General features: G+C 37.9%; 2 protein-coding genes across 2 annotated transcripts in view; one reads left to right on the top strand and one right to left on the bottom strand.

Annotated features, from left to right (window-relative positions):
* The first annotated feature begins 1,116 nt into the window (after positions 1-1,116).
* Positions 1,117-15,201, top strand: LOC108681317 (2-hydroxyacyl-CoA lyase 2). The gene is made up of 14 exons (XM_047882604.1): positions 1,117-1,747; positions 2,454-2,604; positions 3,054-3,212; positions 4,388-4,532; positions 5,075-5,239; positions 6,640-6,743; positions 7,320-7,431; positions 8,266-8,330; positions 8,925-9,107; positions 9,206-9,259; positions 10,683-10,816; positions 12,305-12,407; positions 13,188-13,358; positions 13,753-15,201. The coding sequence occupies exons 1-14, from the start codon at positions 1,473-1,475 to the stop codon at positions 13,930-13,932; spliced, it is 2,001 nt and encodes a 666-aa protein (XP_047738560.1). The 5' UTR covers positions 1,117-1,472; the 3' UTR covers positions 13,933-15,201.
* A 3,200-nt stretch (positions 15,202-18,401) lies between these two features.
* Positions 18,402-22,062, bottom strand: part of LOC108681305 (sorting nexin-27) — a 6,676-nt gene continuing 3,015 nt past the window's right edge. Inside the window, exons 5-6 of the mRNA XM_018170331.2 lie at positions 21,983-22,028; positions 18,402-21,422 (exon numbers count right to left, since the gene is read on the bottom strand). Coding sequence (XP_018025820.1) covers positions 21,219-21,422; positions 21,983-22,028 — 250 coding nt within the window. The 3' untranslated portion in view covers positions 18,402-21,218. The remainder of the gene's footprint in view (positions 21,423-21,982; positions 22,029-22,062) is intronic.

Genomic DNA, 22,062 nt, shown 5'->3' with positions numbered 1-22,062 from the left:
ACTTTGAAATGAGTTTGCAGCTCCAGGTTCTTCATGGCCTGGAAGGGATATGATATGAAATTCATGGCTCTAAGAGATGGTATCATGGCTTGCAAATCCATAAAATCAAGGCTTGAAAAATCCAGTTGCAGTTCAGAGAGTAGTTGTTTTTCTCACTAGCTGTGCACTGTAGGATGGAATTCCAGTAATGAGAGTTGATAATTTAATATACCATATTATTTTTTATTTACCTTAGCCAGTTTCTTGGACCAAAAATTTTAGCAAAGATAAGAATGAAGGAAAAGAGGAGTTAAAGTTACACGTGAAAGAATGAAAGTTGCAACTGCAAATGCAACATGTAAAGATTTCAAATAGACATGTAGACTAAATAATAAATATTAATTCATTGATAATTTGCCTCTTAAGTTGACCATAACAAATTAAATTTTATGAAATGACACTAAATCACATTAACAATATGAGTTCAATCTACGATGCGATGCACCCTGCAGAGGCTGTTTGACTGGAAGAGGCAAAATCATGTACATGGGAATGCCAGAAAAGCATGCATGTAACCCAGGCTGCAAAGTTTGGAAGATATGTTGACAAACTATAGATTTTTAGCCCAAAAACTTTGCCAGCAGTATTCAAGATGCATTGCCCAGTCACCAGCCATGCTAAAGATGTGTCATCAAGCAATTTTTAATATGAAAATGCTGCTTAAAACTGTATATCCTGTGCTTTGCATGCAATGTAGCACTCAACTGCCTTGCCATCAAAGCAGCTTCATAGTTACCTACTTATGATGTCAAGATGCCCACAAGGTGGAAAAATTCCTGCTTAATACTAAACTCTTGTAGATCCAAAATATTTTAAATAGTCTGTGGTCCATAAACTAAATCACAAATGGCACATTGATCCTGATTTTTTTCAAATTCCTCTAAAATGCAGAGCTTCCTGAGACCCTGACAAGAAACCAATGCCTCCTGAAAACTAGCCAATAAAACTAGAGCCCACTGATAATCTCATCCACATCCTGAGCCCACTGATAATCTCATCCACATCCTGAGCCCACTGATAATCTCATCCACATCCTGAGCCCTGTCTCTTATACACATCTAGATGTGTATNAGCCCACTGATAATCTCATCCACATCCTGAGCCCACTGATAATCTCATCCACATCCTTAGCCCACTGATAATCTCATCCACATCCTGAGCCCACTGATAATCTCACCCACATCCTTAGCCCACTGATAATTTTACTTGTTCAAGAGTACAAAATTTATGGGGTAATTTTCACAAGAAATTACTTGAAAATGCATGTTTTTTCCATCATTTTCTAAAGAATCTACCCAGTATTACTGTCAATAAATTTTATTGTGCTTGGAAATTGGAATGCCTTTGATCCATGTTATTGGCTCCTTAGTCATGATTTTGAGATTGACTTTGATTTATTTTGCAGATTATGTTATTTTTGTAGTAAAATTATAATGCAGTCTGTATGTTCTGTAGGTAACTTGAGATTTTTGAGGCCTAAACATTTGATTTCAAAGCACATTATCAGTCCTGAGTACTCAGTCTATTCCAAAGCAAGAACTGTTTTAACTCAGAAATCAACTTGCCTTGTTCCTACTTCTAGTACACCACATAGATTGGCTCAATCAGTTGTGGGTGCAATCTCTAATTTTCCCATCTCTAATTCTGTAGAGCAATCTGTGTCTCATGGCAACAACCATCATCATTCTGATGAAATGAATAATTTTCAGTGAGTAATTTGCTAAGCATAAACACGTGTACTGTATATGAATTATATTATTCTAACAAAACTCATTCTAAATTATTATTAATATTAATTACTAATTATTATTATTTTCTTTGATGATTCTGATGAAAAAATTGCAATAACTGGCAAATCACATTTGTGCTGTGATATTGAGGAAGCAGCAATTTGCAATGAAATTTTTGTCAGTGGAATACCTAACCAGTTAGCTATAATTGAGAATGAAATGGCAATGTTTCTAAAGGGCAGTTTTAAATACCACTTAAATGACCTGCAACATGAAACCATATTGATATTTGATAACATATTACTCTTCTTTGGCTTAGTGCTTAGATGATTTAAAACAAGAAAGATAAGAATATTCTACTATGTGTTTTTTTAAGGACTCACAAGGTGTTTCTAACTTCATCAAATATTCTTAATTTGTATTATTATTTGGCTAACTTTCAATAATTAAGAAAATATGTACATCTTCCTTTTAATTTGTGAAGAACTAAAGGCATGAAAAATATTGTTTCAAGCTTTTTTTAACGCATTTTCTTATTTATGGAAAAAATACGCTATTGTGCTCATCATGTCCCTCCATCTGTCTGTCTGTCAGTCTGTGACTTCATTGGCGGACAAAAAAATGCGCTCTCTGTCACTCGCTGCAGTGAGTACTAATGTAGTAATTTTTTTCTTTGCTTTGCAGTTTCAAAAATTTGTTGCCCAAGTCCTTTCATGGCAGCATGGAGGACTTCTTTTCAGTGTCCGCTTTATTGTTCGCCTCCTCAGCCGTGGTGGGGCTGGGAGTTGGGACTCTCCTGTCCAAGTTCAACTTGCCTTACATATGGAGTCACAAGGTATTAATAAACTTTTTACTTATAACTTTTAATAACTTTAAATAAATTTCTTTTGATCTCAGTTAATCACTTTTAAAGATCTTTCCTACCATGAAATATCTATCATTAGCTTACAATTTTTTATAGACTTAGCTGTTTATATTTATAAAAATATTTTGTAAAATGCCTCAAGATTGTTCAACATTCTTACATGCATGCCTTCTCAAGTGTTATATTTATACAAGTTACCAGTTAAATTTAACAAAATTCATCACGAACTTTGACTGTGTATGTACTATTAAATAAGTTTAGTTGCTAATCGTCATCCCTCGTGAATCAAGTCACAAAAAGTTTAAGAATCAGCAACAGGCTATTGGCCTATTTCTTCAATGCCGACACTTCCATTCTATTCTATTCTATTCTATTCTATCAATACACTGAAATGTGGTTATGTTCATGCCATGCTGCAGGCAGATCCCACAAGCAAGCGTCATGGAGGAGAGATTGTGGTGGATGTGCTCAAGAAGCACAATGTGAAGCAGATCTTTACCCTCTCTGGCGGCCACATCTCGCCTATCCTGGTGTCTGCGGAGAAGGAGGGGCTTCGTGTTGTGGATACTAGACATGAGGTTAACTACTTGACATACCAGTAGATACTAGTACCAGTCACCCTTTGAAGGACAGATGTTGAAATATAATTAGGTTAGAAATAAATTTAGTTAGGTTATTTAATTAGAAATATAGTTAAGTTATTAGGTTAGAAATAAATATAGTTAGGTTTGAAATAATGTATATTAAAAAAATTTATATATTTAAAAAAAATTGAAAAGTTAATTTTTTTAATTTTCGAAAATTAGATGAGAAATTTATTGTACATCTGTAAGATTGGAGATACTGGATTCTTTGGAAGTGTTGTCTTTAAAAAGTAATTTTTAAACGTATATTATTAAAAATTGAAGTGGCATAGGTCACTAGGGTAATGAAAATACATATCACATTAATTTGACTAGGCAGATAATAGATAATAATGTCTCTTTCTATTTCTAACTGTAATACGAAGCCGTATCATAATGGTTCTTACCTTACTTAGGACGCATTTTCTGTGATGTTTAAAAAGCTGGAAGATAGCAAATCCTGTCTTGGTGGACTACCAATGCTTGTCAAATGCTCATCTGACAATTCTTCGGTGCAGTTAGGACTGTTACCTAGATGTTACCATACCATACCATTTACATGTGTTTTTCAAGTGTTTACAAGAGTTTGCAAGCGTTTAGGAGAGTTTACAAGCATTTACGAGTGCTTACAAGCATTGACAAGCGTTTACAAATCTATGGTACACAGTACCATATATGACTACCAACTGGCAGTGGTGCGCTAGTTTTCAAGTAACTATATATGATTACTTGTCTGCAAAGTGCTAGGAAATGCTTACCTATGTCACTCATTCAACAAATTTCTACCAAGACACTCTTTGATCATTGCTAGAAGTTTCATGACCTTACATAAGCTACATAAGCAATTATTTCATACTTTCATTTCTCTCGAAATTTCATAATTTAGTATATTTTGCTACTCATGATTGCTGGTTTTGGTGAAGTTTATTGAATAAATTTCCTTCTTTTAGATAGAGTACATTTCTTTGTCATAGTAGTAACAAATTGAATGAAAACATAAGCTCAGTTTTTGATTGTCATTGCAGAATTTTATTGAATAAATTCCTTCTTTTAAATAGAGTAAGTTTCTTTTCCTTAGTAGTAAGCAAATTGAACAAAAACATAAACTGTGTTGTTGGTTGTCATTGCAGGTGACTGCAGTGTATGCCGCAGATGCCGTGGCCAGAATGTCAGGCAGCGTTGGTGTGGCTGTGGTGACAGCTGGGCCTGGTCTCACCAACACCATCACTGCTGTCAAGAATGCCCAGATGGCTGAGAGCCCTGTCTTGCTTATGGGTAAATATCTGCGAGATTTTAATATTTGAATAATAATAATATGAATCATTTTATTAATATGAAGCACAGCTGAGAGTCCTGTCTTGCTTATGGGTAAATACGTGTGAGATTTTGTCATGGCTATGTGCCATGGCGTATATAATATGAATCACGGCTGATATGAACCAATCTGAAAAAACATGAACCGAATACAATTACCGTACTTTCAATATAAAAAACTGGACAAGTACTATCCGATTTTTGCTTCTGAGAAAAGTTATTGGATTAAACTGATGTGAGAGAAAAATGATTACTATATTCAAGCACCTTGTTTCTGTTATTTAGAAAACTAAAACTTTAAATCAAGCACCTTGTTTCTATTATTTAACAAACTAAAGCTTTAAATCAAGCACCTTGTTTCTATTATTTAACAAACTAAAGCTTTAAATCAAGCACCTTGTTTCTATTATTTAACAAACTAAAACTTTAAATCAAGCACCTTATTTCTCTTATTTAACAAACTAAAGCTGTAAAACATATTGCTGTTATTCACCACTGTAAAGGTGGTGCTGCTGCCAGCATTCTGCAAGGTCGTGGAGCTCTGCAAGACATCGACCAGCTGGCGCTGTTCAAGCCGCTCTGCAAGTTCACGGCCTCCGTCAGGAGCGTCAGGGACATCGCGCCCACACTGCGCAAGGCGCTCAAGATTGCCCAGTCCGGCACGCCAGGTGCGTGAGGGCGGCTTGGTGGTGGTTATTAGAACCAGTTATAAGACCCTTAAGCATTTTTAGCTTGTCTCAATTACAGCTGTAATTGGATTTAAGTGCTTTGATAGTAGTTATCAGAATGAGTTATTAGACCCTTAACCCTCCGCCGCCTGACATGAGTAACCGGAGTAATATTAGTACCTACCTAGTATATTAAGATTACTAATATAATATAATAAAATTGGTAATAATATGAGTAACTGGAGCAATATTATCACGCGCCTACTTCCCAAAAAGGATACGTTCTAGTGAGCGCAAAATGACTTGCACTGATGCTTGCCGCCACGTACGACAACTTTAAAATGTTCTCTGTTGCGTACAAACGTCCTCAGGTTGCTACACTCAATAGGTTACAGATAATTTCATATAAACAATAGTTTACGTTTAATTTAAGTTGAAAGATATGTTCCTGAGAGTGACACACGGCGGTAGAGGGTTAAGTATTTTTAGCTTGTCTCATTTACCAACTGGAATTGGGTTTATGTGTTTTAAATGTCAACGTAATCAATTTTTGACCTAAAGTAGAGCACTCCTTTGTTCGTGTTTGTTCACACGGCGTCTTGCATACAAATCAATCATTCAAGCTTATTGGCCTGCTTATTTTCCTTTTTATGTTGAACAATACCTTCATTTTAACCCATAGAAGTTTTGCCCGAGGAAAGCCACCCGCGAAATTGGTTTACAAAGAAAAGAGATGAACAAAAGTACCGTAAGAAGAAGTGTTCCGCTATTATGTAGGGCGTGCTAAAGTTGATGGTCTTGACTACACTTCATAAACTATACAAGTGCCTCTGATGTTACAAATGAAGTAACACTGATAAGTAAGCAAAGGCATTGGCTGAAATGTAGTGGCTGCTCCCCACGCACAATCAGGAAAAAGAATTAACATGCTTGAGCACTGGTGAAGCTTTAGCATGCGAGGAAGGACCTCGAATGAATTGCCTGCAGCCAGAATCAATGTAGGTAATGAACTTATTTCTCATTGTACAAATTGACTTGTTTCCCGACACATTTTAGTTTTTGACTGCTGCCGGAACAGCTGTTGTCAAGAACCGCAACACAACTACAGTATTCCGATTGCCACCAAATTTCAGTTTTGGCATTGTAGAAAAAAAATCATGAATAGAAATGCTTTCTAGACGACGAGCGGTTTTGTACCTCTAAGATTGCGAAACAAGGCCTTGAAAGATGGGGTTTGAGAGATTTAAAATTCTTACTTCTTGGCGCACAGAAGTCTTGACTCTAAAAATTATTTAAATGACGTATTTTCTGAAATTCCCATGCATTAATTTGATCTTCTAGTGCCACTTATAGGCCTTCTAGTGCCACTTACAGGTCTTCACGGATTTTTTTGTTGTCAGGGCCGGTGTTCGTGGAGTTCCCTATCGACGTGCTGTACCCGTACCCCATGGTGGCCCGGGAGATCGCTCCTCCAGGTCCTCCCCCCAAGAACATGCAGCAGAGGGTAGGACAAGAACATGCAGCAGAGGGTAGGACAAGAACATGCAGCAGAGGGTAGGACAAGAACATGCAGCAGAGGGTAGACCACATCTTTTTATAAGATCAGTGACATCTGGTCCGAGCTTTAAATAAGAAACTGGTATAAGCACTTCCTTATCTGCAGGTTCTTATTTTTGTTTAATTATCATTTAATATTTAATCAGCAGTTTCTTATAATAGGTTCTTATTTTTCTTTAATTATTATTTTATATTTAACAGCAGTTTCTTATTAACAGGTTCTTATTTTTGTTTAATTATTATTTAATATTCAACAGCATTTCCTTGTATACAGGTTCTCATTTTTGTTTAATTATTATTCTATATTTAACAGCAATTTCTTATTTACAGGTTCTTATTTTTATTTATTATTTTTTTTTTGTATCGGCACGAAAAAAGCAGCGCCCTAACGTTCCACAGCCCTCGGGTAGCAGCAGTTGTGCTTTTAGTACAACAAGTGTTACAATGTGTTGCAGGTAGTACAGTGGTACATGCAGTAGGTACTACCTCAACAACCTGTACACCATGTAACGCTGTGTTGCAGGTAGTACAGTGGTACATGCAGTACTACCTCAACAACCTGTACGCTGGTGCCTGGGACCAGAGGGATCACTCGCCTCTCCCTCTGGACATTCCCATCGCTCCTAACAGCACCGGTGGGCACCTTAATTTATTCTCTTATATTCTTATTTTTAATAAATAAATCAATCAGGGCAATATGTGCTTTGAAATTTATTCTATGCAGTTAAATTATTCTTTTTAATGAATAATTTTTTTCAGAACTTGGAACTGTCAATCATTTGTGTTTTGAAATTTTTTTCTGTTAAATTCTTATTTTCAATAAATATTTTTATTTCATTTCTTGAGAATTCAAACTGTCAATTACTGCATTATGTGCTTTGAAATTTATTCTATGCAGTTAAATTATTCTTTTTAATAAATATTTTTATATTTTTTTTTGAGAACTTGAACTGTCAATCATTGCAATACCTATGTACTTTGAAATTTATTCTATGCAGTTAAAGTATTCTTTTTAATAAATATATATTTTTTTGAGAACTTGAACTGCCAATCATATGTGCTTTAAATTTATTCTGTTATATTCTTATTTTTATTAAATATTTTTTTTTATTTCTTTCTGAGAACTTGAATATTTAATCATTGCCATATTTGCTTTGAAATTTTGAAAGATTCACTTATTCAATTTTAGTCAATAAATATCGGTAATATTTTGCACTTAATAAAAGTAAAGAATGTAAGAGAGTAACGTCAGCCAAAGTTAATTAATATTGGTGTAACTTTGATGCATATCATCCTGTGATAATATACAGGCTAATATAATTTAAATTGCTTGCATTGGAACTAGAGTGATTATTGTAACAATTAAACTCTGATTATTCAATAGTAGAACATTGCTGGAACAACATTCTGTTATATTGAATGCACATTACATAATGTAATGAATATACACCAAATGCTGTACCGTACAGTGGAGCAGTGTGCTGCCATACTGCGCACAGCACGCCGTCCAGTTATTGTTGTGGGTAGCCAGAATGTTTATATTATTATCTATTATATTATCATTATTAATTATATATACCTATATATAATACTATATAAAATATTATTAATATTTATTATTATTTTAGCCTTGTATGTCTTTTATTACAATCATCAGGCACCATAGACCCCTACAGACATTAGGTCTAACATAGCTGCTGTAACAGCAGCCGTAAATGAGGTTCCGTACAGACCATAAAATCGATGACATTAATCTTGTGTATTTGGTTATTTGAACCCTGTTAGCTCAGCTTACCATAGACTGAAATATTTCTTTGCTCACGTAAATCATCGCAGGTTATTACGGTGTGACATTTCTTCTATGACTCACTAAACCGCAAGCAGGTCATTATGGTCTAACATTTCTTGTATCACTAGACCGCAAGCAGGTCATTATGGTCTAACATTTCTTGTATCACTAGACCGCAAGCAGGTAATTACTGTCAGACATATATTATGCTCTAACAAGACCGCAAGCAGGTTATTATGGTCTAACAATTATCATGGTCTAACACATATTATGGTCTAACGATTATCATGGTCTAACAATTATCATGGTCTAACACATATCATGGTCTAACAATTATCATGGTCTAAACTAGGCCGCAAGTCAGGCATCCAGATGCGGCAGAAGCGCGGGGACTGTCTGAAGGAAGCTGACGTGATCGTGCTGGCAGGATCTGTCTGCGACTTCCGGCTGTCCTATGGCCGCAGCCTTAACAAGAAGGCTAAGATCATTGCTGTCAACAGGAACAAGGAGCAGCTATATAAGGTTTGTTGTGTTGTTACGAGGTGTTCTTCAATCATAACTTTATGGTATATAATGCTTAATGCTTGATCTGCGAAATTCATGTTCTTCATGTCCCCCAGAACTCGGACATGTTCTGGAAGCCTGCCATTAAAGCCCTTCATATCTCTATCTTTGTTTATCACACGTCTCTATCTTTGTTTATCACATGTCTCTATCTTTATCACACGTCTCTATCTTTGTTTATCACACGTCTCTATCTTTGTTTATCACGCGTCTCTATCTTTGTTTATCACACGTCTCTATCTTTGTTTATCACACGTCTCTATCTTTGTTTGTCACACGTCTCTATCTTTGTTTATCACACGTCTCTATCTTTGTTTGTCACACGTCTCTATCTTTGTTTATCACACGTCTCTATCTTTGTTTATCTCACGTCTCTATCTTCGTTTATCTCACGTCTCTATCTTCGTTTATCACACCCACACGTCTCTATCTTTATTTATACCATGTCTCTATCTTAATATATCGCACGTCTCTATCTTTGTTTATCTCACGCCTCTATCTTTATTTATACCATGTCTCTATCCTAATATATCACACGTCTCTATTTTTATTAAACGTCTCTTTGTTTTGCACACGTCTCTATCTATATTTATCACACGTCTCTATCTTTGTTTATCGCACGTCACTTTGTTCATCACATGTCTCTTTGTTCATCACACGTCTTTATCTTTGTTTATCACATGCCTCTATCTTTGTTTATCCCATGTATTTTTCTTTATTTATCACACGTCTCTATTTTTATTTCTCACACGTCTCTATCTTTATTTATCACACTTCTATCAGCTCTCCAGGAAAATCAATTCGCCCTATTCTTTAATACGTGTCTAAAAATGTATATAAATGGAAGATCGGTGCATAGTTGGAGAAGTTTTGAAATTCGATGATTGGTTTTGTTTCCAATGTTTGAAATTTAATTGCATGTACATTTATTTACTAATGGTTCAAAATATCATCAGTGGAATTTAAAAAATACGACTGCTGATGAAGCGCGCACTGAATGCTCTCAACTTGAAAATATATGCCTCCTTTATAGCGTTTGTTGCCGAATCTTGCACTTTTATGTTCTTTCCTTGTGCAGAATTCATAAAGAATAATGATTGATGCCCAGAAGTAGTTTGATTCTAATCTTGCTTCAAGTTAGTTAAGCTTCAAACTCTCATGCGTATGAACGAGCCAGCTTTTGCTTGTAGTTATTTCTTCTTGAACTGTAACTTCTCATTGCTCGTACGAATAACCTGCTCTCGTCGCGTCTTATGAAGTATAATGATACATTATTTTTCATATTATAAACTTATATTTTTGTACATAAATATAATTCATTGAATATTATTAAGATAAATAAGCCACATATTCAGTATACGACAGTGCGAGTAAAATGTATTAATAACTTTGACCTGGTAATAAGCGGTGCAGGTAAAATGTATGAATAACTTTGATCTGGTAATAAGTGCGAGTAAAATACAGAATAAATTCAACCTGTTATCCATTGTGCACATCTCCATTATGCGTTCAAAGCTAAAGCACCCCCTGCAGTTGGCCGAGGTGCCCCCCGAGCAGCACCTGAACCCCCTGAAGGTGTTCACGGAGCTCGAGGAGATCCTGCCTGACGACGCTGTCCTCGTCGCTGATGGTGGAGACTTTGTTGCCACCGCATCCTACATCCTCAGGTCCGGCATTACTTTAATAAATATAATGTTCCGTACAAAATAATGTTCTACCTACCATAAGATAACTACGTCAATTCTAAAATATAATGTTCTACCCCTCAGCATTACTTAAAATAACTTACCAAGTTACGCGCGACTTGAAGTTCTGTCAAGTTGGAACATTTTCCTCGTCTCAATTACCATCCTGGTGCTTGATGGACTTTGCTGGTGCTGAGTTAGCATCAAGTTTAAAGTTGAACTAATTGTCAACGCACTTTTCAATTTTTCAGAAAGCAATTTTTTCATCGTCCTGCACTACGGCCTTTGATCTTGCAGAAAAAATACACTAATCTGGATAAAAGTTTCTGTTGTTTGTACTCTATTACACGTGGTTCTTCATTAGAAGTTTAGTTAAGATGGATAAAAAGTAGATTTTATTTCAGCATGAACACTTTGAAAGAAACAAGTTTATAATGGCAGAACCAGCGTGACAGAGATTCATGAACAATTCACACCCTCGTAGATCTTTCATGGCTCAGCCACAATCCCATAAAGAGCATAAAGGTAGCTAGTGAAGCAACAGTGCGAGGTAAGTTCAGGTAGCACCTGGCAGCTAGGTTCAGGTAGTTCAGGTAGCACCTGGCAGCTAGGTTCAGGTAGTTCAGGTAGCACCTGGCAGCTAGGTTCAGGTAGTTCAGGTAGCACCTGGAGTTTTACGACTGACCTGACCAACAGGCACTCTAACCTCACCTCTTGCTATGTAGCTGCTGCTGAAGTAAAGTCGGTAATCCAGTCGGTAATCAATGTCGGTACCGTAATCCAGTCGGTAATCAATGTCGGTACCGTAATCCAGTCGGTAATCAATGTCGGTACCGTAATCCAGTCGGTAATCAATGTTACTTAGCCGACTACGCCAGACTCAATAGTACATGTACACGCTAGGTACATAGTACTACCATAAATATGCACATGAGACGAATAAAATTAACGCTGACAACAGTGAACGACTTTTATAGTTCACAAACAATTTTTATCGTTCGCTAACGATTTTTATCGTTCACAAGTGATTTCTATTATTCACAAATGATTTTTATCATTCGCAAACGATTTATATCGCTCACGAACGATTTCTATCCTTCACAAACGATTTCTATCGTTCAAAAACGATTTCTATCATTCACAAACGATTTCTATCGTTCAAAAACGATTTCTATCGTTCACAAATATCGTTCACTTTATTTCACTTTATATTATTTAAAATATCGTTCACTTTATTACGACATTGTTAATTGCCTCAGAAATAAATACCATCTTATTCTGTAACTCATGTACACGTGATTTAATCCTAATAATTGTGAAATTAATTGTGATTTGATCCTAGAAATTGAAATTTAATTGAAAAAAGTTAAATAATCCTAGTTTAATTGAAAATTATGATTTACTCCTAAAAGTTCAGCAAATAGCGATCAATATAATGTCAATAATCAATCGATATAATGTGTTGATCAGACCTCGCGGGCCGCTGATGTGGCTAGACCCTGGCGCCTTCGGGACGCTGGGCGTCGGCGGAGGCTTCGCTATTGGCGCCAAACTCTGCAGACCGGACGCGCAGGTACAGCAGCGGGTCTTAATTCATGTTTGATGTGTATTGTGTGATTAATGTACAGTCTTGACGTGTATTGTGTGATTACTATACAGTCTTGACGTGTATTGTGTGCTTATTATACAGTCTTGACGTGTATTGTGTGCTTACTATACAGTCTTGATGTGTATTGTGTGATTACTATACAGTATTGACGTATATTGTGTTCTTACTATACAGTCTTGACGTGTATTGTGTGCTTACTGTACAGTCTTACTGTACAGTGATTACTATACAATCTTCATGTGTATTGTGTGATACTATACAGTCTTGTTGAACATGTGTCACTACATTACATTCTTGATGCGCATATGTCACTACTATACATTCTTGATGAACATGTGTGATTACGATACATTAGATACATTCTTGATGAACATGTGTCACTACAATACATTCTTGACGAACATGTGTCACTACAATACATTCTTGACGAACATGTGTCACTACAATACATTCTTGATGAACATGTGTCACTACAATACATCTTGATGATGAGTAAAATAGTTTACTATACGTATATGTAGGTACTTACTTTGTTAAATTCACTCATACTATCACCAAGTAAAATAGTTAGATAATCGTGAGAATAAGTCTTTTGAATATTTATATTATATCACATTACTCATCCTGTGCATACTTGCTATTTCTAGTATGAACTTAAGGTTCGCAGGCGGTCAGAATTGTTGCGTATTCCTTGTCACTAGCACAAAGGCAGGCGCTGAGCACGTGTACGTGTCACGTGTGCAGGTGTGGATCATCTACGGCGACGGTGCGTGCGGGTACTCGCTGGCTGAGCTCGACACGTACGCGCGCCACAAGCTGCCGCTCATCGCGCTCGTCGGCAACGACGCGGGCTGGACGCAGATAGCCAGGGAGCAGGTGCCCATGTTCGGCAGCAGCGTTGCCTGCGACCTGGCGGTGAGTGCTGTCTGCGCGTGTCTGAGGTCTGGACGCTGTGCCTGCGTCGCGTGTCTGGGGTCCTGGTGCTGTGTCTGGGGTCCTAAAGCTGTGCCTGCATCGCGCGTGTCTGGGGCAACATAGTGGCCCTGATGCTGTGCATTTGTGGTAATATTTCGTGTTTCGTGACTTAGCCTCTATTGAAGCCTCTAAGTACAGGGCTATTCTTATTATTGTCTCCTCCTCTGAGATATAACTATCTGCTATTATCGTTGTTTGTAATAATTGTGTATTGATGTCATTAATGTGGTTATGATTATATTGACAACGGTTAATGCCGACAGTACACGGACTATATTGACACGGTTGATGCCGACAGTACACGGACTATATTGACAACTTTTAATGCCGACAGTACACGGACTACCACAAGGTAGCGGAAGGGTTTGGGGCGCGGGGCTTGTTCATGGGGCGCGGCGACAGCATCGCCGACACCTTCAGGAAGGCACAAGAGCTGCACGACCAGCACGCCCCCGTCCTCATCAACGCCCTCATCGGCAAGTCCAAGTTCAGGGAGGGAAGTCTCTCTGTCTAGCAGTCTCTGCAGGGCGGGCAGTGGGTAGTCTCTGTCTCAGGAAGGCATTGTCTCTGTCTAGCAGTCTGTCTAGAGACAACTCATTCGTCGAGAATCCAGCCATTTTTCGATGCTTTCATGTGGTGCGCAACTGTCTCGTTATAACATTAAGCCTCAATATATAACTTGTTTAATTGCCTTACTATTCGTTGTAAGTAAATAATAGTTTTTTTGATGCATTGATATAGAGTATAGACATTTTTACTGTGTATAAAATTGTGTCAAGCAGACACCAAATATTCACATGTAAAATATCGCAATTTATAATCATTGCTAGCTCTTCCTTTGGAACCCATGACGATAGATTGGTTACGTAAGAATTGAGAATGCCATTATTCTGCGTTGTTGTATTTGCATAATTTAAACTGAGCCCGAGATTCTAAAAGCTTAAAATGGCACACGAGTCATAAAATACTCTTTAAATTTAATGCATCTAAAAACTTTTACACGGGTTACGTAAAGGAGATTCACCGAAATCTTGTTCGTCAAGCATGCATCGGAGGTTTGTTCAATTTCTGTTTAGTTAACTTCCTACTTATATGGTATAGGTGGTGAAATGACATTGAGAGACGTATTTTGCAGCCGGTTTAGATCTTAAAATATCAATATTTCGTCAATTGTCATTAGTGTCCATGTTCAATATAACTATAATTTTAGTGAGGTTGGTCACTTCTCAATGTCTGCAATATTAGCATACTATATTTTTATGCAAAATCGTTAGATTTGTTATAACTTTCTTAACCGTGTAGTGCGTAATTAGCTATGTCATGTTTAGTACTTCTTTCTCGAAAATATTCGAGCTACAATATAACTTTGTAACGAAGCTTCAATAAAATATAGGAAAAAACTTTTACTGCATCGCAACAGCAGTAGACAGTAACTTTTAATGGTAAAGAACACAACAATGGTGAATAAAATAAGACAGAAATATAGGTATATTGAAGAGAAGACGTTAAGAAATAATACTACATCGATATATACAGTCCGATCACTTACATTGAACCGAGCATTTAGTTTTAACGATAAAACAAGAACAATAAACTTCTAACGCAGCCCTTGAGAGAGCGACTGCGGCTTTTCTTTTTCTTTGCAGAACATTTCTGTCGTGTATTTCTCGGTACGTTAAGTAACTATGCAGTAAAGTAAATAATTGGCTATTACTGAAGGGTAAAAGGACATCATATTCTTCAGAACTTTCTAGATTGATAATAAATACATAATATTCGCGAATGCCTAATTTTTTCTATACTTTCTACGCACGGATACACCTGTCAGATAAATAGGAACCTGACTCTCCAGCTGATAGAGACTAAGTTGGTCATGTGAAGCGATAACAGACAAATAAATTAAGGTGCTCTGTACACTTCTAAGGTGAGTAACAATGGCGCAATTCACTGACAAACGACTAATAGCATGAATCACTATTCTCCGTGGCACGAATCGCTTAGAATTTCATCTAAGGGGAGCGTTTTGAGGAAAATTTATCTCGATTACTTACAAACGGATCACTTTGAAACTTGGTACACATATGTAAAACCGAATCCTAAAACATTTTTGTTCGTGTCAATTTTTCGAAAAAATAAAAGAAAACGGGAAATTCTTAGAAAACTGCCAAAAAAGGGAGTACTGTTGAAACTCTAATTAGCGGCGGAATAGACTAATAAGAGATGGTCTATATTCCACGCTTGTTCATACATGATAAGCTTCACATCACCCGCTTGCAACCGAGCGCCCTGTAATGTTTTCCATACACAAGGTGTGAAGAATTGATCGTACCATATATCTCCCAGAAACTAGATTGTTCAGACATAATGCATTGACGTGAAGCTTGTTGTGGCCAAGATTAAAGCGCGAACATTGAGTGATCCTAATTCATCCACAAAGTTAAAAACCTGTGTTCGGTCATGATGAAAACTATTTTAGCTCCATTTGAGCAGGAGATTTATTAGTTCTCCCTCCTTAGTTTCTTCGAGCTGGTTATTAACCATGAGTTGTATATAACCGTTATTGTGATCCAAATCGTTAAATTTACTTTTTCCGCACAGTTGACCTAAGATTACCCGCATACAAGAAGTTCTTCAACGATCAGACAGTAATTTTCGAAATCCTCAAATTCAATTTCTCGACCTTGCCTCTTGACCAATTAAAATTATTCAACGATCTAGATCGTGAATATTAACCATCTCTCTAAAATTTTATCATAAAAAGTTGAGAAGTTGTAAAAAGTCATATTCCTCATACAAGGAATAATCAATAGAAATTTCAAGACTTCAGCCAAGATTACTATATTAATGAGACGCAATATTCACTGACCTGATAGAGATTGATGACGAGTCAACACCCTGGAAGACACGTGTCTACCAGATGTTGACTCGTCCCCAATCTCTATCAGGTCAAGTGAATATAACGTCCCAATTACATACAATAATAATGATTATAATGAGACGACAGATCGACACCGGACATTACCGAGATGAGCAACTGACGCGACAAGTTACAATAGCTGATGTCAGTCTAAGCATAGAGTCCCACACTGCATGAAGTGAACCTCGCTTCGATTTTATTCACGCTACTAAACAAAAATACAAATTACCTCGCTATTGATCGCATTAACTCAGGCATTAAATTAAAATTTTGAAGAGTCGCATCTCTACTTATTTAGACACCTAAGCCTGAAGATTATATTAATGTAGTATGTTCCAGCGTTAGTTCAAACTAACGGCAGGCTCAAAGATGACTATGATGACGAAAGTAAGTGCTTATGAAGTTCCCAGTCACATTGTGCACACTGTTCCCATTTCACAAAAAACTGCTTAAAGAAGCCTAGCATATTCATCTTGGTCGCCACGTAGAGCTTTCACATGCATTTTATTAAAGCAAAAACACTGCAGGTCTCAACATAACAAGACAGTTTAGCCACACACGCGACTTGGCACCAGAAGTACATTAGTGAGTATGAACGGCCCATTACGACTCACAAATGAAGGAAGGAAGTCACACTAATAAACCAACGCAAACGTTAGAAGCTGACGCAATTAGTCACGTTATTTTATTCGTTTATCTACAAGCACGAATGATAGAGAGTTCGGTCTAAAACAAGAGTGAGATCAAAAATGGTTTGCACTTTTCATTTCTTCCTCATTTTTTGCGGACAAGCATTCGATGTGCAAGCCTAACACAAACATCTTGGTCTGCTACGCAGGTCTAGCGTTCCATTCGACTATGATAAACAGAGTTAAATATAAAATCTTTAAGTACGGTATATATCCATGAGTATACGTAAACTGGATAACATATCGCTCAATAAATTATGGGATGAGCACAGTAAATCAAATAACGAGGCCTTATATCAAATCACTATTCGCATCATCCAGAAATTCTGTTATTTGTTTCTGAGTCGCTGGTATAATTTTCCTCCCATTTCTTGACAACTTAGATAGCTTCATCGTCGGTTATATTTATAGAGTTCCGTTATATACGTATTCAATTATTTCTTAACAATCTTACGGGCTCAACTTTCCAAGCAACAATATTCTGTTAAAATAGTCCACTTACAAATCTTAATTACAATAGTCGGGCGATAACGCTTCTAGCTCATATTTTAACCATCAGCAATGGCACAGCCAGACAACAATGGCAAGAAAGGGTCCATAATACGGAAAAATTTGTAGCACTATTTCAATGATGTGCAATGAATGATGAAATTTAGCGAGCAGCTCCTGAATAAAATGTAAAATGAACGTGTCTTGATATGGCACCTACGTAGAGTGCTGGGGCATACATACAAGTAGGCTACGACGACGCGCGTATATGTGCTATGGCATGCAAGAGTAACGACTTACCGCAATATTAATAGACAATAACTCATTTCTAGTCACGCATAATTAATAAATAAATAACCCAATACACGATACATAAACGATGCTATGACCTTAACTCCATAAGAAATAAGATGTCAGGTAAATAGGCAAGTCAACTGAAATCATAAGGCTAACTATTCACAATTTTCTACTGCTAAATGCATTAATTAAAAACTCGCGGGCAATGCATTAAATACTCCGGAGCAATAATAGCGTACAGTATTTATGTAGAGGCAATATAAAGTCAAGGAATGGCATCCTGTTCACACATCATCACTTGTCACAGCGAACCAGAGAGCAGTCACATATTTTCCATGTATATATTAACAAACTTTGATTCCTAACCCTCTGCCGCCGTATGTCACTCTCATGGAACATAACTTTCAACTTAAATTATACGTAAACTATTGAGTGTAGCAACCTGAGGACGTTTGTACGCAACAGAGAACATTTTAAAGTTGTCGTACGTGGCGGCAACCATCAGTGCAAGTCATTTTGCGCGCACTAGAACGTATCCTTTTTGGGAAGTAGGCTTGTGACAATATTGCTCCGGTTACTCGTGTCAGGCGGTAGAGGGAACACCATCAGGTTATTTACTTGCATCACATCACTTCACCGATAAGCTATCAAAATAACACCAGCCCCAGGCGACCCCTATAAATGAAGCGATATTTCATTAATTTTTGTCACATGAGACAACTTGGAGCCGAATTCTCCACATATAACTTCTACTGCGTGAATTTGGTTACTCTCTTTCAAGCAGGAATAAAACAGGATAATTAGCCTGCCCGGCCAAGTGATAAGTAACACCATAGTTTCTGTTCTCACTAACACGTACAAACATAGCGACAAACATAACAACTGATTATAAAAAAACGCATTTTTACAAAAGTTTCAAAGATAATTTCATCAATGAGAAACATTTGGCAGAAAGTAAATAAATAAGTGATGCATTACAGTTGAATATTGCGATGAAAGGGGCGAACAAAATTCCAAACGTTCACATCCTGAAAATGATTACGCACGTAACAATAAACATGTAACCCGAGTTTGTTTTATGGCACAACCCAAGGCCATGCTGAAGCATCACCCTCGACACCTGTCATGTGATATCTGCCAACGACATCGAGAAATGAATCGAGCTTCCCGAGGTTCGAACCCGCGGCTAGCTCTTTCTCGGTGCTGCTACCACTGAGAGGCATTGGATTCAAGCGGACTAATTAAAGTGTAAAATTCACTGCAATTGCGGCTCATGTTAACTCCTGCAGATTTTAGACATCCACTTGTCTGAAATGCAATGCTTGGCATTAAGGAAGAACTTGCACAAGTAAGAGTGATGAAGCACAGTGCCTACCCACACGGCTTAGAGGAATATGTATCGAAACGTATATTGCAAAGAAAAAATAGTATTGCGCGAGCTCGCAAGTCAACTTCGTTACCATGGTGTCAGTAAGACGGTAGTAACTAAGTAACTATGACATTGGTTTAATCGATACGTATTAAAAGAAAAAATAGTATTGCGCGAGCTCGCAAGTCAACTTCGTTACCATGGTGTCATTAAGACGTTAGTAACTAAGTAACTATGACATTGTTTTAATCGATACGAAATAAAAAGAAAAAATAGTATTGCGCGTGCGCGATGCACGAGCTCGCAGGTCAACTTCGTTACCATGGTGTCAGTAAGATCGTAGTAACTAAGTATACCTAACTATGACATTGGTTGAACAGATTTTACCAGGCAGATACTAAGCCACTACCATCACTCACACAGCAAATAATGGCTTAGTTACTGGAATTTGACAAAAATATAATACGCTGAAGATTTCAAAGCAGCCGCTATATAATACGAAATTAAAATGTTAATATTCAACAGCACCTGTCAAGTTAATTAACATTTTTCCTATTCAGCTCTTAACATTTCTTTTATCTTATGCTTGCACTTGTATAAATTCCACTTACAAATTCTACAGGTCATCCTGGTTCTTGTTAGAACCTGAGATCCTTTTGCACTCCATTAATTTATCACATTCATGTTGTGCCATTCATGGTCAATAGTTTTCTCGTCTCACAACCAAGTCTCATGGTCCAATTTTCAACCTCGGCACGAACACAGCTTCATCGGACCGTAAATGTTCACACCTTGTTCACACCCACTTGAATTCACTTGCCGAAATACCTCGTGGCAGTTTTCTTGTAGAACGAGCCTAACAACATATTAAACTTGGAGCTCTGAAACGCCCTTCAGCCTCGTTAATCCTCTTCATAAAAGAATTACTTAAAGCAAGGAAAACTCATAGGTCCTTCCAAGTTAATTGTTTCATGAACCACGCGCACTTTGACTTGAATCTCTAGAGTAAATCTCCCTCAAAGAATTACCTACAATCACAAACCATAGATTACGAAATATATCTGAATTTAATATATAAGCGGTTCACGCTATTTCACGATGAAAAGCTTCCGACGGAAACTTCTATGTGAATGTGTTGGCAATATTTCGAAATAATTTTCAAGCTTTGAGCGCAAGTTGCAGAACTTCATTCAGAATAATACTGAAATACACCAATAAATTTCCCCAAAAGATTGTCGATACTTCTTTGATGATACGGCTGATGATGATACTTCTTTGATGATACGGCTGATGATGATACGGCTTATGATGCACGACATTGAAAGCGATCCCAAGCTTCTCACTCAAGCACATGTCATGTTCGTTTTGCTATCATCATATCCTCTAGTAAAACATGATGCACGTGGCAAGAAGTCTCTCACAGCCTCCCCATTCCGAGCGGCAAGTTGCTGCTTTAACTTCGGATCAAATCTTGTTCAATTCTAAACAAAATAAATGGTCGACTCATTATTCCGAAACCAGTAACTTGCTTATTTAGATACGGGATGTCAGTGCATGACACTCGAAAATTATCATGGCCTCTTTGGGCTCCTCGATGATTTCAATCCTGAAAATAGACCGTCCCAAACGGTCCAAATTACAGCACATTGTCTTCGGGTATTTAGCACAGGATGTACGGAGAACAATCGAAGTCATCTTCTTAGTCAGCATAACTCAACAGTTGATCATGTATCTAGAGGGTCTCGGTCATGTATCTAGAGGGTCTCGGTGGTCTCCTGATGGCGACGCTCGTACAAGACGCGCTTGAAGCAGTCTGCGAAGTAGCCTGTGTATACGTGTTCTAGAGGCGTGTCTACACGGTCTAGAGGCGTGTAGGGGCGTGGTCTACTTCACCCTCTAGAGGGTCTCGGTGGTCTCCTGATGGCGGCGTTCATACAAGACGCGCTCAAAGCAGTCTGAGAGGTAGTGTGTGTAGGGCGTGGTCTAGAGGCGTGTCTACACGGTCTAGAGGCGTGTAGGGGCGTGGTCTACATCACCCTCTAGAGGGTCTCGGTGGTCTCCTGATGGCGACGCTCGTACAAGACGCGCTCAAAGCAGTCTGCGAGGTAGTGGCTGTAGGGCGTGAAGACCTTCACCCAGCGGCTCACTTCGTTGCTCTGGCGGAAGCTGAAGCAGAAGGCCAGAGCTTCGTCGTCCACCTCGTAGTTCTCGATGCTGTCCCATGCAAACTCTATCACCTGCGACTGTAACCAGATATTAATATCATTTTTTAACGCATTTTCTCATTTATGGGAAAAAAGGCGCTATTGTGCTCGTCATGTCCGCGCAAATTCTATCACCTGCGTCTGTATACAGAAATTAATATCATTATTTTTAGAGCATTTTCTCATTTATGAAAAAAGGCGCTATTGTGCTCGCCATGTCCGTCCGTCTGTCTGTGACTTCACAGACGGACGAGAAAATGCGCTCTCTGTCACTCACTGCAGTGAGTAGTACTGATCTAATTTTTTATGACAACAGGCAAATAAAATTAATAAACGGCAATAATAATTGATAACTGGGCAAGTGTCCTAAAGCGTTAAAATGTGCTAAAGTGTCCTAAAAGTATACTGCACTGACCTGCACCAGTACACTGCACTGACCTGCACCAGTATACTGCACTGACCAGCACCAGTATACTGCACTGACCTGCACCAGTATACTGCACTGACCTGCACCAGTATACTGCACTGACCTGCACCAGTATACTGCACTGACCTGCACCAGTACACTGCACTGACCTGCACCAGTACACTTCACTGACCTGCACCAGTATACTGCACTGACCTGCACCAGTACACTTCACTGACCTGCACCAGTATACTGCACTGACCTGCACCAGTA

Source organism: Hyalella azteca, unplaced genomic scaffold, assembly GCF_000764305.2.
Source record: "Hyalella azteca isolate HAZT.00-mixed unplaced genomic scaffold, Hazt_2.0.2 contig10842, whole genome shotgun sequence".
NCBI lineage: Eukaryota > Metazoa > Arthropoda > Malacostraca > Amphipoda > Hyalellidae > Hyalella > Hyalella azteca.
Note: the sequence above shows the minus strand (reverse complement) of the source record. Positions and strands in the feature narration are given on the sequence as shown.

Coding starts and splice junctions, on each gene's coding strand:
- LOC108681317 (XM_047882604.1), top strand. CDS start 1,473: ATGCAGTCTGTATGTTCTGTAGGTAACTTGAGATTTTTGAGGCCTAAA. Junction 3,213..4,387: donor TTGTGGATACTAGACATGAG/GTTAACTACTTG, acceptor TTGTCATTGCAG/GTGACTGCAGTGTATGCCGC. Junction 9,260..10,682: donor CCCTTCATATCTCTATCTTT/GTTTATCACACG, acceptor CACCCCCTGCAG/TTGGCCGAGGTGCCCCCCGA.